Source organism: Trachypithecus francoisi, unplaced genomic scaffold (assembly GCF_009764315.1).
Source record: "Trachypithecus francoisi isolate TF-2019V2 unplaced genomic scaffold, Tfra_2.0 Lachesis_group8, whole genome shotgun sequence".
Lineage (NCBI taxonomy): Eukaryota > Metazoa > Chordata > Mammalia > Primates > Cercopithecidae > Trachypithecus > Trachypithecus francoisi.
Window position 1 is genome coordinate 93,036,811 of NW_022681473.1, and position 17,446 is coordinate 93,054,256.

Sequence of the window (17,446 nt, forward strand, 5' to 3'; positions counted from 1 at the left end):
AGAGTGAAATGCCAGAAGTTTTAGCTTTAACTTTTTCCACTTTATAAATCTAAAAGGCACAATCTATTGGTAACACAGATTTTGGTGTCAGGCTGCCTGACCGTGCATCACAGCTCCAAGGTTACCTGACCTAGAGCAAAGTAAAAACTCTTGATGCTTTAGTTCTCTCATCTGAAAAGTGAGAATGACAGTGCTTACCTCATGTTTGTAATCAGGATTAAATGAGCTATTTTCATTTTATATTTTGTGTATATACAGCACTTGGAACAGTGCCTGGCACATGGTTAACATTATAAGGATTTGTTTAACAAAATTCGAAAGTATAACACGGATAGAACAAAAGGAAGAAAGGTTCACATTCAAGTCTTTGAAGGCATCTTCATGAACATTCATGATACTGACTCTGGACTTTTATTCCTATTCAGCCATCATTTAAGATAAATGCCTCCCTCCTGAATTATCTAAGGCCAAAGACAATTCACCCAGATACCATTCAATTTTCTTTTGATGCTGATTCTGTAGGGAATTTTCTTCTTTTGAGGGAAATCCAGCATTTAGTAACTTTTGGGGAATAACATTTCTTCTAGTGGTGAATTGATTCTATTCCTTGCAAAGACAACTCTAATAATACTGAAGGAGCACATACTTGAGTTAAGAATGGATCTGAGCGCAGCGGCTCATGCCTGTAATCCCAGCTCTTTGGGAGGCCTAGGTTGGGGGTATCCTTTGAGGTCAGAAGTTCGAGAGCAGCCTGGCCAACATGGTGAAACCCCCATCTCTACTAAAATTACAAAAATTAGTTGGGCATGGTGGCTGGCGCTTGTAATCCCAGCTAATCGGGAGACTGAGGTGGGAGAATCTCTTGAACTCAGGAGGCGGTGGTTGCAATGAGCCGAGATTGTGCCACTGTACTCCAGCCTGGGCAGCAGAGTGAGACTCCGTTTCAAAAAAAGAAAAAACAAAAAAGATCTGAGACACGAGGGACAAAGAGCTCTATCTCCCTCTAGATACTTTCTGAGCCTCATATTTCCCCTGATTTCAGCTCGTTCCACTAGCCAAAAATGATCATCCAACTTGAAATGAACTTGGTCATTTCTGCAAACTTAAGTACATCAATCAGCAATGATTTACCAATATATTGAAAACTAAAAGCATTCCACAAACCCCTAAGCTATAAGTGAGAGCTCTACAATGTATACAACCCAGAAGATAGGGGAACTATGTGTCAGGGTAGTGGAGAAAATGGATACAGGACAGGCCAAATTGCCAGAATGATGTGCTCACCATGCATTGTGCGGTTTTTCACAATAAACCTGTGAGGTGGGTGCCTCCTAATTCTACTTCCTCCGAAATTTAAGGAAGTTTAGATTTAATTGCTTATTAAGGTCACACAGCAATTACACTGTGACACTTGACTGTGGATTTTACCAGAATGGGAAATTCCCACTTCCTCCCTTCTCTCCAGTCTTGTGGCCATACTCTATGAGTACTCCTTGGGGTCATGTGTAGCCTAGAGAACGCTTTCTTGCCTTGAGACCAAGGACACAGGTGGTGCTACCCAAGTGACCAAAAGAAATCTAAGCTTTTTTTTCTACTTGCTATATTTCTATTCATCCCTTGATACAGTCAGAGAGACTTGTTTTTATTTAGGAGTAGGTTCAGAGTTATTTTCAAAATACACATTCTGTTTCTCAAGAAAAATATATTAAACACCAACTGATTGTTTTTCAATTTTTTTTTTTTTTTTTTGAGACGGAGTCTCGCTCTGTCGCCCAGGCTGGAGTGCAGTGGCCGGATCTCAGCTCACTGCAAGCTCCGCCTCCCAGGTTTACGCCATTCTCCTGCCTCAGCCTCCCGAGTAGCTGGGACTACAGGCGCCTGCCACCTCGCCCGGCTAGTTTTTTGTATTTTTTTAGTGGAGACGGGGTTTCACCATGTTCGCCAGGATGGTCTCGATCTCCTGACCTTGTGATCCGCCCGTCTCGGCCTCCCAAAGTGCTGGAATTACAGGCTTGAGCCACCGCGCCCGGCCTGTTTTTCAATTTTTTTATTTGAGCCAAAAGAGATATACTTAATTTTAGTTATGCCAAAAGTAATTATAATTTCTCAGTCCAAGGATGTTAGGAACTGACTTACAGAGCATGCTCCAAAAAGAATTCTCTTGGCCTTTGAAGGTATCTATTTTCAAACTTAACAGTAGAGTCAAGCAAGAATTGACGATTAGAGTTTTCAAAATTGAAAAATATTATATATTATATAATCATTATCTATGGTTTACAGATTTTATTTGTATGATACATATCTCTATGTAGTGGTACACTGAGGACATAGCAAATATGCAATAAATACTTATTAAACTGAAGTGAACTAACAAAAACCATTAATTACACCATCTCTAACAACCAAACCAGCTATTGCTTTTCAGTGTTTTGGTGATACGTCGGAGTAGGAAGTCATATTCGAATTGATTAGATCCTTGGAAGAAATAGTAGTATTCTGAAAATGAAAACAAATTAAATAGTTTAATTCCCTACCTGTATTTCTTTACAACAACAATAACACAAATGTGTTTTCATAGATTATCTAGAATAGATGACCTATGGGCTGTGGTTCATGCCCTTTACTACATACTTTGAGAGGCTGAGATGGGAAGATTGCTTGAGGCCAGGAGTTTGAGATCAGCCTGGCCAACATCACAAGACCCCATCTCTATTTTTTAATCAAAAAATAACAAATAAAAAAAAGATGAGATGTGATTCGAGAATGTAAATGTTGGGGACCCTTGGTATCATGCTCCCCAAACATCTACCTACAGCCAGTCATACTCCAAGTGGAGGACTCATGAGACAGGATATCAGACCCAACTAGGGCACACAGGGGCTTTGATGGAAGAAACAACACTGGGGAGGGGAGGGAATACAAACAAAAACTATTGGTCCCTTGAATAGTTGCTTAGGGTGGTCTTGTTTGAAGACATATGACACAAACTCAAGCTTTTCTCAACCCACCCTCAGTCCCCAGTCCATAAGGGCCTATGAGGGCAGAAGGGACTACAGGAAAAGTCAAGAGTGCAAGGTATAGGAAAGGGTGAGACTCCAGACTGCCTGAGTCTTGGCTGCCATGTGCTCACTTGCACATACTGTGTGGCTGATGTGGTCAAAGGAAATTCCAGAGACTCAGGTACATGGGAAATAGGAACAATCACATTCCCGCTGCCTGCCAGATAACCCTGGGAATACACCACTTGTGCCACCAGCCCCTGCTCATTCTAGCTCTCCTATTCAGAGCCACGTACAGTGTGAGTTTTTCCTTGTGGCCCTGTGGGGAACTGCAGAGACCTGTCCCTTTCCAATTTGGAGCCCTATTCTCTAATCTTAGAGGATTTATAGTTTTGAAATGGCATTTCCAGTATCTTCATGGTTTCCTCATCTACTTACTATTTTTAGAGTAGAAGACTGCATCAATTTTAGGCCCAATTCCTTGGAAGTTCTTGGTAATCAGTTTGGGATAACCAGGGTCCATCATCTGTCTCCTTTCATCATACCTGAGCAAGGAAGAAACCAGCAGGAACTCAGTCAGAAAGTGGTTTTCCTGACATGCACCACAAACCTACCTTCTCTACTGAAGAGCTGTTCCCCAAAGGGCTTAAGTTGTTCTGATGAAGAAAACCAAGGACCTAAACAGTTCACTGATTTCCTCTAAGTCCCTATAGGACTCAAACCTATGCTTCCTGACTCTGGTTAAGTCTTTTTCCCACTATCCCATAATACTTCCAACTAGTGCTTGTTCCTGCTTTATAGAGTCTGGCATAGAAGGTGATTTGGCTACAGCATAGGCCCTAGTGACCAATTTTTCAGTTGCCTGTCATTGCCTTCTTTTCAAAGCTATTCACTGAGACAAAAACACCCATTTCCCCCAAGAAGATAATAAACAGGTCAAGGGGCTAAGAGCCAGGGAACCAAAGGGATTTATACACACAAGTTTGAGAGAAATTGAAAATAAATCCTTTTGTTTACAGGCTGTATGGTCATATCCTAGTTTCTCTCTTAAATTCTCTTTTACCAGCAAGTGAAAAGAGTTTTGTCTCTCTCTAGACTTCCAAGTGGCAACTGAATCTAACTGTTGTCTTGTTTTTATTCAATTTGGTTCTCTAAGTATTTATGGCTTGCTTAGCATTCTCTCATTGGCCTTTAAGGGAAAAATCGTGGGCCAAGTAGAAGCAGAAAACTAAACAGAACCACTGTTCAGAGGTGAAATGTCAATGTTCATAATAACAGGCTACAGCAAACTACGCCCATTTATGAGCTCTTCGGAAAGTGTTATTTGCTAAAATCAAGTTTTGTTTCTCAAACAGGGCTAAGGGCTGGTGGACAAATTCAAGTCATAAGCACCCGGTATTCAATTGGAATTAGATGTTGAGTTTTAAATGTTTAAGAATAAATAATAGTTGTGAATGTAAGCTTAACATATATGTTACGTCTCATGTCAACCAGGTAAGCAATCTAGGAAATGACTGGCTTACCCAGAAGAAGGAGTAGACAATCCTCTTCTTCTTCAAAATTTAGACACTTGAGACAACAGAGACAGACACTCAAATGAGCTCCTATCCTCACTTGACCATATGACTTTCTTTAAAGGGAGACCTTGCAGGACCTCCTGACCTCCTGTCATTTAGAGGATGGTTTCTCATTTTGTCTTTTGAATCCGGTGATTATAGAAAGGAATCTGGAAATCCATAATCCTCCAAACTGACTGTAGATTAAATACTTGGTCTTGTACATCTATGACACTCTTTTCCAATGTGTTTCCACTATGATTAATAAGATGACATTTTTTAAAGTGTTTTTTTAAAAAAACACATTATCTACTATTTCATATATTAGAAACAAAAAACACAAAGAACTTGGTTGACAACAATTATTTCAGTCCTATATTCTCTTAATCTCTCTCCCTGGAAGGTCAAGGAGTTTTGGGAACTTGCACAGAAAACGTGCCTTCTAGAAAACCTCATTCCATGCCTGTTTCACAATCTGAGGGGTGAAATGACCAACCATTAAAACTCACCTCCAATATTGGTTATCTACGAAGAAGTAGGTCCTATAAAAATGTGGGTTATAAACAGCGGCATCAATTTTTTTCACAAAGTCAGGAAAACCAAAAGAATATATGCTCTTGGGATAATCTGGCTGTGGTCTTAAGTTACTAATTAACCAGTATTTGTCATCTGTGAAGACAAAGAAATAGGGCAAATTTGAATTATACAGAAAGAGTAATAAGAAAATACTGATTTACTATAAACAACATAATTCCTTTCCCACAGTTATAAAATGTATTGCTTATTGATCTTAAACATAGTCTCTTTTCTTTGGTTCCTGTGATTTTTTTTTCCACAAGTATTACTATTTTATAGTTTACAAACTTTTCCCAGAAATTGTATGTATTACTTAGGTATTTAGGCTATTTTAGTTTACAGTTCAGAGCCACTATTAATAAAATCAAGAGTACTTTCTTGGCCTATATCTGTTAAAAAGTACTAGTCTCTTCTTAATTTATTCTCTTCCTTGAAGTAAACTCAATGGCAAAACTAAAGATTAGAAATACCTTTAAAAAGAAAAACTTGATTTTTGGCTTCAATTTCATAAGCGGCTTCAATGCCAGATGGCAAGGTTGGCCATAAGGAAGAAATTAAATTAACACTGGTTCTTGGTCTCTCAGAAAGCTTCAGCAAGAAGAACCTGACATGAAAGACATTTAACACGTTATAAAACAATGTAGACTCAAGAACCATGGCATGTGAATAGGAAGGACCTGTGAAAAGACCCAATGTTTCTTTCCATTGTCTTCACATTCTGTTCCATGGATGTCTGATGTTCATGGATCCATAAGAAAAGAATATCAATCAACTCTTTGATAATAACAATGACTTTAACAAGCAATCTGATATACAGAAATACCCTGGAGCTTGGAATCCAGGGATCTAAGCTTCTAGTGTGACCCTACAATCCACTCACCAGTTTTGTAACCTCAAGGAAGTCACCTATCCTCAAGTGTCTCAGTCTTATAATCTCAAACATGGGAAATATTTGTACTACTTGACAAATGTTAGTCTTCCCAACTGCCCCTCCTTACCACCAATATCTGCTTCACTCTGTGTTCTAAGAAAGAAAGGAAAAGTTATCCTGGAATTCTCTCCTCCATAACCAGGAAATCAAGTTTCTTGCATAGGTACTCTTTTATAGTCTTAGTTTCAGACTTCACCATTTTTATCTATAATTAAAATAGTCTGGCTTCTGTTTCCTGTCTTCTGATTCCCCATCCCAGATTCCTACTGCAAATCCTTTTTTACACACCAGTTTTCTAGTTAAAATGCAAATGTGATTACACCTGTCTCCTGCTTGAAAGCCCTTAAGATCTCCTCACTGCCTACAGAATCGAGTCCAAGTTCCTGCTTACAAGTTTCATCTACTTCATTTTCAATTATTTCCCACTGTTCTCTGACAACAAAATTTAAAGGCAGAAACTTTAATATTGGTTAGATATGAAAATGATCCTACCTGTCTTTGAAGAAAAAGATCTTATCTCCCACTGTAGTGACAGCATCAAAACTCAAATTGGGGTCACAGAGAGCTGGTTCTAAATTGTCAGGCTGTGGCATGGGTTGGCGCTCTTTTGGGCCTCCTGAAAATACATTTCAAGAAGCATCAGTAAACAAAATCTGCATTTTATTTCAGAGGAGGAACTGTTATTTTTTAAATACTCAATTTTCTTAATGAACATTGCATCAAAATCATTTTAAGCTTTCTATAACATTCACAGGAAGCATAAAGTAAGGTATTTTTTTCCATATGATTGCAATATCATGGAGGAAGAAAATCTGATTATCTTTGCTTTCCTTTTCCGGTTATAATGGATTATTTAATGTGTGGGCCTTCATCAATAAGGCAGTGGTATCTTGGATAGAAAGAACACGAGACTTGCGGCCTCTGGCTCTGACATTAACCTACTAGGTCTCTTGTCCTCATCTATATAATGAAGTTAATACCTGTGTCACCTGCTACAGAGGGTTCTTATGGAGCTCAAAAAAAGACAGATATTAACATTTTATCCAAATATAGATATTGTTAGAGTATTCATAAGAGCGAGTATCTTATTTGGCAAAATGATAAAGAAATTCAACTCACCATAGAGGGACTGAATGCCACGTATGTCATCAGCAGAGAGATGAAATGTGTTGATGTCAACATATTTGTAGGTGGGGAACATTATGGCCTTTGGATCACTGGAATGGCCAAGACCTAAGGAATGGCCAAGCTCATGAACAGCAACAAGGAACAAGTTTGTGCCTAAGAAGAAACCAATCAAAAGACAGAATGCTGTGAAATGCATTATCATCTTGGACAGTAACATGATATCTGGCACAGTGAAAAAGAAACATTTGAGAATCTTTTACTTATTTCTCTACCCTTTTGAATAAGGTTTCTCAACCTCAGCACTACTGACATTATAGGCTAGTGGGCTGTCCTATGCATTGTAGATGTTTAGAAATCTCAGGTTTTACCCCTAAATGCAAGTAGCAAATCCTTTTTAGTTTTGACAACCAAAAAATGTCTCCAGACATTGTCAAATATCTCCTTGGGGATAAAATTGCCTTGGGTTAAGGACCTCTGTACTAGTAGACAAATGAAATATATTCTGTTGTAAACATTCCTGGAATAGCTCAGAGCTGCCTTCAACAGTTTTCATTGCTTCTAAATAATTCTCAACTCTCATGACTCAATTCTGGTTTTAGTCCTCATGAAGCTTCACTGGATATAGAAAAAAATGTCTTTAGCAATCATCTTTTCGTAAACCCAAATATAAGGCTATCATTAAGTTTCAGGTACTGTGAGTCACTGAGAAATGTAATACATTATGTCTAATTCCCATACAACTGAAAGGAAACCACCGTGCTCTCCATTACAGATGAGGAAACAGTATCTATAGGATTAATCAAATTAAGTGCTTGAGCCAAGATTAGTGTTTATGCTTTTACTACACATGATTCTAAATAAAATTAAAGAGTCTATATGACTCAAGGAAAGAATGTAGAAAACAAAAAAGAGAAAAAATAACTAATTCTTAAAAGAGTCTATACTTATAATTTAGACATATTTGGACTACCAAGTTACAGTGTTTTCTGTCTTTTCTTTTGAGCCCCACTCAGAGTTTACCATTTTTATCTATGATTAAAATAGTCTGGTTTTATATCTGTCTTTCCTTTTGGGTCCCATAAGAAATCCTTGTTCATTTTTGTGGTGTGTCCTAGAGAATACACCTTTGTAGGTAAGAGAAGAGAGAGGAGTGTGTCCCTTCTTTTGAATTTCTCAATATGCAGAATATTTGAAAATTCCTGACTAACAGTTTTGTTTCCTAGTCCAATGCCTTCATTTTTATCTTTTTCTATGACAAAATTGCAGTTCAGAAGAACTGACTTGCCCAGAGTCACACATCACTTAGCTGCAGAGCCTGGCTTTGGAATAGTCTCCCATACCCAAGTGCAAAGAGCCTACACTCTCTTGGGGAGTATCTAGACAAAAATCCTTCAAGAATTTTCTATATCATGGGTCCAGTAACCTTCCCAGCAAGACTGGGAAAAGTAAGCAGTTTTTACAATTGTCCTAAACCTGAACTATTCTCAGTTCCTATAATATGCCTATGAGCCACCACCATTGATCCTCATCTGGAAATAATGGGTTTATGTTTGTATTCTGTTTCTCACCAGATTGTGTGCTCAGGGGTTGGACTGTGTCCTTTTCATCTCTATACTCAAGTAACTTCATCACCCAAGTAATAGAATAGATCAGCAAGCACTGACCTATTTGTTTATTTGATTTACTGGGTAAAAGAAAACAGGCTGAGGCTGAATGCAGTAACTCACGCCTGTAATCCCAGCACTTTGGGAGACCAAGGCAGGAGGATCACCTGAGGTCAGGAGTTTGAGAGCAGCCTGGCCAACATGGTGAAACCCCATCTCTACCAAGAAAAAAAAAAAATTAGCAGGGTAGCAGGGTGTGGTGGCCAGCACCTGTAATGTAATCCCAGCTAGTCAGGAAGCTGAAGTAGGAGAATTGCTTGAACCCTAGAGGCGAAGGTTGCAGTGAACTGAGATTGCACCACTGCACCCCAGCCTGGGCAACAGAGCAAGACTCCATCTCAAAAAAAGCAAATAACAGCAACAGCAACAACAACAAAAACTGCTGAAAATAAGCATTTTATGTTATCATTGTCATAAATAACTTCACCTTTTGAAAGCATTTAATCAATCCAGTTAAAAAATAAGGCAACATGGACAGATAGAAAATACTGGGTTAAGAGGTAGGAATGCATATTCTGGCCCAGCTTTTCCGCAAACTAGCCACTAACCTTCTCTTGGTCTTAATTTCCTCTACCTACAGAAAGCTGTGTTAAATTACTCTTCTAAGGTCCATTAGAATTCCAAAACATTTTTTTAAGGCTAACTGGCACATGTATCCCATTTTAGATGAAGGAATTACAATCCCCCAAATAACGTTGGATAAAATTTAGGCACATATAACATGTCTCGCTGAGGATTTGCAGTTCAGCAACTACCTAATCCTACATGATCTGTCTTTTGACAATACAAAAGTCCTCTTCTCATCAAAAACTTTGTAAGCCTCAGGCTGTGTGTTAGATTAAAACAGTCTTTCTGGTGGACATAGTGTTTATAAAAATATTGCCATCCAACTTGTGCAATATCAGCTAGAGAGGAGGATGCTGAGTAGAGAATATTATTGATGACTTTCTCCCCACTTACTTTCCACATGACGGAGTCATACACTCTAAAATTTCCAATAGAAGAATTAAAAAGGCTTCTGTCTTGATGGTTAGGATTTTCCCATGCTAGAGATTCCCCTAAATAACAAGGGAGTTTAATTAACCCCATGTCAACTATCTGCAGGGGATAGTAAGTTAGTGTTCTTCTGTAAATGCCCCCAAGGTATTAAATGTTCAGTTGAACATTCTGAAATTTTTATCCCAAGACCACTTGAAAGTACATGACTCACAATAGCAAAGACTTGGAATCAACCCAAATGTCCATCTGTGACAGACTGGATTAAGAAAATGTGGCACATATACACCATGGAATACTATGCAGCCATCAAAAAGGATGAGTTTGCGTCCTTTGTAGGACATGGATGCAGCTGGAAACCATCATTCTTAGCAAACTATCACAAGAAGAGAAAACCAAACACCGCATGTTCTCACTCATAGGTGGGAACTGAACAATGAGATCACTTGGACTCGGGAAGGGGAACATCACACACTGGGCCTATCATGGGGAGGGGGGAGGAGGGAGGGATTGCATTGGGGAGTTATACATGATATAAACGTTATGCACATGTACCCTAGAACTTAAAGTATAATAAAAAAAAATAAATAAAATAAAAAAAGAATAATAAGGATTAACAGTCAAAAAAAAAAAGAAAGTACATGACTGTATAATCTTGTGTTTCTCTATAGGGATATCTAGATTCTCTATAACTTTTTCTTTCCTGGTCACTATGAACCTAAGAAATTGTCAGTATATTATGAATCATGCAGATGACCATCTTATCCTCTAACTGTTGGCACACACAGAATTAGTATGTGTTTGTTTTTGAGTTTATGGATTTCACTAGGTCAAGAACTTATCACCTAGGCTGGGCATGGTGGCTCACACCTGCAATCCTAACACTTTGGGAGGCTGGGACAGGAGGATCTCTTGAGGCAACATAGCAAGATCCTGTCCGTACAAAAAAATAAAAAAACTAGCCAGGTGGGTAGTGCACACCTGTGGTCCTAGCTGCTAGGGAGGTTGAGGTGGGAGGTTTGCTTGAGCACAGGAGTTCAGGGCTGTAGGGAGTTAGCATCATGATATGTCACGGCAGCCTAAGTGACAGAGCAAGAACTTGTCTAAAACAAAAACAAAAACAAAAACAAAAAACTTACCACCTAAATAACAGCTTTTACCTTTTCATATTATGCTTCTTAAGGTTCCTCTGAGGTTATGCTAATGAACCAGCTCATAGTTCATTGCATCCTCGTGGATTGTTAGAACTGACCTTGAAGATGATCTAGTTTAATATCCTCAATTTATAGAGGGTGAAATCGACACCCATACAAAGTGTTAAATTTCATTTAGAGGCAAAATTATAATCAGAACAAGATTTTCCATCATATAATCATTTGTCAGAATGTAGTCTCTCGAAACCAGAATTTTGAATTTGTCAGGGTTTTTGTTGTTTTCCTTTTCTGTTTGCTTAGTTTTTTTTTTTTTCCCACCTTCAGAATGTGTAGTCCAAAATTCGTCATCATCAAAATGTGCATCCCCTCCAATGCCAGATCCAGGTCCAAAAGCATGAGCTATGGTTCCACCTTTGCCATCAAAAGCATGGAAGTCTCCATGAGCTTTTGGAAAAGGAAAGAAAATTAGTCCTTCTCTACATCCTATAGATCATGCCAAACGACAAAGATGAAGTACAGGTTCCCTACCTCCACGTGCAAAAACCACCAAAATGTCAGCCACGCCTGTGTCAATCCTGCTGAATTTCAAGGGGGTGACATTACTCCACACTTGGAAAGCTTTCTGGATTGCGTAGTCAACATGCTTACGGTTCATGTCAGGTGTGTAATTATTGATTCTTTATCATTAAAAAGAGAGAGAAAAATGTATGGAAGACAGTGTCAATTTTGTCTTACCACAATACTTCATTTTTTTTTTTTTGCTAGCACAATTGGAAGATGGATCATTTCATAAATCAGAAGTCCAGATTTTAAAACTTGCTTCATTAAGTACAGAACCATTTTTTTCTTGGACAGCTTCCTGCTTAACCAAAATCTAACTTAATTTCTTCTTATTTAAAACTCACAGATCATCACTGTGAAGGATTTGCTTTCATAGATGGTTATGCTTTTTGCTCCTGTTCCCAGGTTCTGCATTTATCCATCTTGACTGCTCTATAAACTTCCCCTGTCTCTTATTTATAGTAAATTATCTTATTTATAGTAAATTTAGCTTCACTCTCCTTTTATTTGCAGAATTTTTTTTTTTTTAGACGGAGTCTCGCTTTGTCACTTAGGCTGGAATGCAGTGGCACAATCTTGGCTCACTGCAAGCTCCACCTCCTGGGTTCACACCATTCTCCTGCCTCAGCCTCCCGAGTAGCTGGGACTACAGGTGCACGCCACCACGCCCGGCTAATTTTTGTGTGTTTTTAGTAAAGACGGGGTTTCGCTGTGTTAGCCAGGATGGTCTCAATCTCCTGACCTCGTGATCCGTCCGCCTCGGCCCCCCAAAGTGCTGGGACTACAGGTGTGAGCCACCACACCAGGCTTATTTACAGCTTTTAAAATCTGCTTTGGACTGGCAAGCCAAACGATTCTCCCCCGAGTGAACAATTCTTCCTTCTAGAGAAAATGAATCTTAACAGAGATAGCACTAACAATTGAGGGAGGTTACTTTATTTACTTCCAGATTTAGGGCTGTCTAACTGGTTCAGGTTAGAAGTCAGACCTATGGGAAAGTAGAAAAATACAGGGCGACATACACCAACATTACCTGTAGGTGATATAATGTTTCCTCCATACCTGCCCCCCTGGCAGTGCCCTGAAATGATGGACGTCGGGGACTCCACATCGAGGTGCGTGCATCATCTCCAGAGTAGATGTGTCCAGTTGCCCAGTCACTTTCAGCCCCAAGAAGTGCTGCATTTCCTGGATTTTTTCCTTCATTAAGTTTCCACTGTATTTCATTTTTGTCGCTCGAAATTTGTTCATCTCAAGGCCATAAAATCTTTCTAAGTATCTCTGGAAAAAAATACATTCAGCAATGCATAATTATGCACAGAAAAGTTTATGTTGGGAGCTCCACATATATGACTCAATGGCACACTGATGCTTTTGGACCAGGAATTTTGCACATCTTACTCACAGGTTACATTATTGTTGTTTGAACAATTAATTATAATCAGGAAAAAAATCTTAATTTTTTGTACATCGCAGACATGTCAGCCAGGAGCAGTAGCTCAGGTCTGTAATTGCAGCATTTTGGGAGGCTGAGGCAGGAGGGGTGCTTGAGCCCAGGAGTTCAAGACTAGCCTGGACAACATGGCGAAACCTCCTCTGTACAAAAAATACAAAAATTATCCCAGAGCATTGGTGCATGCCTGTAATCCCAGCTACTCAGGAGGCTGAGGTGAGAGGATCACTTGAGCTTGGGAGGTAGAAGCTGCGGTAAGCCCTGATTGTACCACTGCACTCCAGCCTGGATGACAGACACAGACCCTGTCTCAAAAAAAAGAAAAAACAAACAAACAAAAAAACAAAGACATGTCATAAACTACTAGCTAGATTTATTCCCGGAATCCCAGTGGAAATATCTTTTTTAAAACGTCATTTAGGCCGGGCGCGGTGGCTCAAGCCTGTAATCCCAGCACTTTGGGAGGCCGAGACGGGCGGATCACGAGGTGAGGAGATCGAGACCATCCTGGCTAATACGGTGAAACCCCGTCTCTACTAAAAAATACAAAAACTAGCCGGGCGAGGTGGCGGGCGCCTGTAGTCCCAGCTACTCGGAGGCTGAGGCGGGAGAATGGCGTAAACCCCGGAGGCGGAGCTTGCTGTGAGCTGAGATCCGGCCACTGCACTCCCGCCTGGGTGACAGAGCGAGACTCCGTCTCAAAAAAAAAAAAAAAAAAAAAAAAACGTCATTTATTCATTTCTAAGAGACAGGAGTCTCTCTTGGTCACCCAGGCTGGCCACAGTGGTGCATACCTGTAATCCCAGCATTTTGAGAGGCCAGGGTGGAAGGATAGCTTGAGCCCCAGAGTTTGAGACCAGCCTGGGCAACAGGGTGAAACCCTGTCTCTACTAAAAATACAAAAATTAGCCAGGAGTGGTGGCATATGCCTGTAGTCCCAGCTACTTGGGAAGACGAGGCAGTAAGATCACCTGAGCCCAGGAGATGGAGGTTGCAGTGAGCCAAGATCGTGCCACTGCACTATAGCCTGGGTGTCAGAGTAAAACCCTATCTCAAAAAAAAAAAAAAAAAGAGAAAGAAAGAAAAGAAATGATACATGAATTATTAATGTTATTCATATAAGTTGGGACACAAATTTCTTGCTTAAAAACTCAAAGCTAAATGAAATGGACAACTATGATAAATGTTAAAATCATCTTAAAAAATAGGGACCAAACTCTTTTAATTAAGGAAAAGAAATTAAGAATTGAAAAAAAAATCCATAAAAAATGCTATAAAGATGGGCCCAGCATGGTGGCTCACACCTGTAATCCTATCACTTTGGGAGGCTGAGGCGAGGGATTGTTTGAGCCCAGAAGTTACAGACCAGCCTGGGCAACATAGTGGAACCCCATCACCATAAAAAAGAGAAAAAAGCTATAAAGATATATCTGAGATGACTGAAGGTAAAGGGAATATGCTTAAATTATCATGGCAGCCTGAAGTGGTTATATTAATCCAGCCATTGTTCAGATCTCAGATTATTAACTGACATTTAATGATTACTGTAAAATACCATAACAGAAGTGAACGCCAATTATATTGAATGGAAATTTCTCGGCCAAAGGGTTTTAGAAGAAGAAACACGTTCACTTGCCAATTTCACAACACTCCTTCAAAACCAATACCTCTTTTGTATATTCCTCTTTGGCAAGAAAAACAATACTGAAAGCAGACAGCCTCCTAGATCAATTTTCAGCTGATACTTAAACGCAAACAAACAAACAAACAAACTGGTTAATGCAATAAATCTTAAAGACAAACATCAAGCTAGATAAATACTGTAGAGTCCATACTTACTTCACCAAACAGCACATTATTTTTTTCCAGGCTTGTAGAGCTGTTCAGGGGAAGAGCTCCAGAAGCAGTGGCCTGCAGGAGCAGTATTAGAAGAAACTTCATTGTAAACTTCTAAGTGGATCAACTCAGTTTATTCTGTTCCTTTCTAGTCTAAGTTCCTGAACCGTTCCTCTTTATATAGCCCTTAGTCCAAGCTCTGTGAATATGAATCCCATGAATGACTCATAGTTGATATCATCCCTTGATTTATCTCAAAAACATGCAAACAAAAGCATGACCTTATTCAGACGACAATGGATCAATTAGCATCTAGTCCATCACTCAAGCAATTCAGAGTATGTACCTTCAAAATGATAAATAAGCCCTTACTTCCACCTATCCTACGAAATAAGCCTTTGTAAAAGAAATATCAAGCAACTAAAAGAGAAAGAGAACTTAAAATATATTTTCTTAAAGCCTGATATTCTCAATTTTCATTATAATACTTTCCTTATATTCATTATAGATAAAAAAGTTTTAAAGTAAATGTTGAAAGATTAGATAAAATCCTTTTGCTGGAGTAAATGAATGCTTTTTTTTTTTTTTTTTTTTTTGAGATGGAGTCTCGCTCTGCGGCCCGGGCTGGAGTGCAGTGGCCGGATCTCAGCTCACTTCAGCTCACTGCAAGCTCCGCCTCCCGGGTTCATGCCATTCTCCTGCCTAAGCCTCCCGAGTAGCTGGGACTACAGGTGCCCCCCACCACGCCCGGCTAGTTTTTTGTATTTTTTAGTAGAGATGGGGTTTCACCGTGTTAGCCAGGATAGTCTCGATCTCCTGACCTCGTGATCCACCCGTCTCGGCCTCCCAAAGTGCTGGGATTACAGGCTTGAGCCACCGCGCCCGGCCAATGAATGCTTTTTAAACTGGATCTAGCTCTCTAGAGAAATGCGATACAGAGATTTTATATGTAGCAAAAAAAAAAAAAAAAAAAAAAGTTTGTAATATCGTGATACTTTGTTGTTTATTCCACGTGTTGTACCGGCTCAGATCGTGATTCTATAACTTAACATCTTCAGACATCTAAGCTGAAGCTCAGTCCCAACTGGGTACCTGGATAGATTCCAGAGGCAAACTTTCCCTACATCCTAGATTGTCTAGTGTTGGTAGGATGTGGGTTAACTCTTTTCAACTTTAGCAGTTGGAAAAGTTTGCCTCTGGAATCTATCTGCCTGTCACCTCAGCTTCTTTCCCTCTTGACCTAATTGTCCCATTGCACAGAATCTGTCTCTTACGCAGTAGAGAATATTTAAGCACGAAAAACTTTTACGAGTCAGGGAATAAAATTCCAAAGGTAGAATTGCAAGCAGTGGTGCTGCAGCGTGAGGATAGATTCTACTCAACACCTCTTCAAATCACATGACAAGTTCCCTGCCTCCTGATTGTATGGGGACAGTCTGGACGGTGGGGTAGGGGGCACATAAGAGTGTGTTAAGATTTAGCCATTGCTCTGACCCACCTCGGTGGCCTGGGAAACAGTCTGCTGGCTGCTTGAGTGAGGCTTAAAGAAAAGGAGAAAAATATAGAAAAAAATAATTTTCCAATTTAAAAATTATCTTGCCTCACTCTTGCAGAGAACTATGCAGATTCTTTCTGACCTGTTCTCCTCTCTCTAGCCATTGATTTGTTTTCTCTGAGTCTATCTAACCTACAAATACAGCTGGTCATTCTGCTGTGAGAATGTCACTTTTTAATGACACACAGTTTAACAGACTTGCCTTCTGTGATCTAAACAGTATCTCTAAATCCAGATCACTTGGTTTTATAAATGTTTTCCAGAAAATTGTTATCAATCCTCTGCGAGATGCCGCATCGGACCAGGTGACACTGGTGTCATGGGTCACTTACTGATCTGGTAGTGTAGAGTACAGGCTACTCCATTAAGATGTCCATTCTCAATGGGGAAGATATCACTCCCAACTGGGTGAAAATTTGGTCATCAAGGGCAAAAAATATATATATATATTTGTGTGTATAAAAAACAGATATGCATACAGCACATGAGCAGACATACAGTTTATCTCTCTATTAAATTTTTATGGGGGAAATCTCTAAAATGTCTACAAAGCCTCTTTCTCAGGAGTAGTGATAAATGTTGAGAAACCCTGATCTACATATTACAAAGGAAAGAGAACTAACATTTATGGAGAGGCTTTAACAGTTGCCAGCAGTTTCATGCACCGTCTTATTTAATCCTCACAATAGTCATTTATGGATGAGGAAACTGAACTCAAATAACTTACCCAAAGCCACACAACTAGTAGGTGGCATAGCTGAGGTTTGAGGCCAAGTCTGTTTCCAAAGCCTTTCTGCTTCCATTAAACCAGGCTGCAAAGTCAAAGTCAGTTCAGAGATGGCTTGAGTCATTCTCTCTGCCCCCAGATATTTACCTTGTTGTTGGAGAGTAAGAACAGGAAAATAAGCAAATCACTAACAGTACATATGTATATGTCATTACATTGTCTTTACCTTATGACGTACACATAGGACAAGTTAATTTGTTTATGTCAACACAACTGGCTAAGATGGTTCCAAACACTATACTCCTCAGAG

At 39.5% G+C, this 17,446-nt stretch overlaps 1 protein-coding gene across 1 annotated transcript; it reads right to left on the minus strand.

Annotated features, from left to right (window-relative positions):
- Positions 1–2,045: 2,045 nt before the first annotated feature.
- MMP12 (matrix metallopeptidase 12) lies at positions 2,046–14,959 on the minus strand. Its single transcript, XM_033204207.1, has 10 exons — positions 14,858–14,959; positions 12,599–12,846; positions 11,533–11,681; positions 11,323–11,448; positions 7,182–7,343; positions 6,555–6,678; positions 5,602–5,735; positions 5,065–5,224; positions 3,438–3,544; positions 2,046–2,496 (listed from the first exon to the last, which is right to left on the minus strand). The coding sequence occupies exons 1-10, from the start codon at positions 14,957–14,959 to the stop codon at positions 2,396–2,398; spliced, it is 1,413 nt and encodes a 470-aa protein (XP_033060098.1). The 3' UTR covers positions 2,046–2,395.
- Positions 14,960–17,446: the final 2,487 nt, after the last annotated feature.

Coding starts and splice junctions, on each gene's coding strand:
- MMP12 (XM_033204207.1), bottom strand. CDS start 14,959: ATGAAGTTTCTTCTAATACTGCTCCTGCAGGCCACTGCTTCTGGAGCT. Junction 11,682..12,598: donor AAACATTATATCACCTACAG/GTAATGTTGGTG, acceptor TTAATGATAAAG/AATCAATAATTACACACCTG. Junction 5,736..6,554: donor ATCTTTTTCTTCAAAGACAG/GTAGGATCATTT, acceptor CTTTCATGTCAG/GTTCTTCTTGCTGAAGCTTT.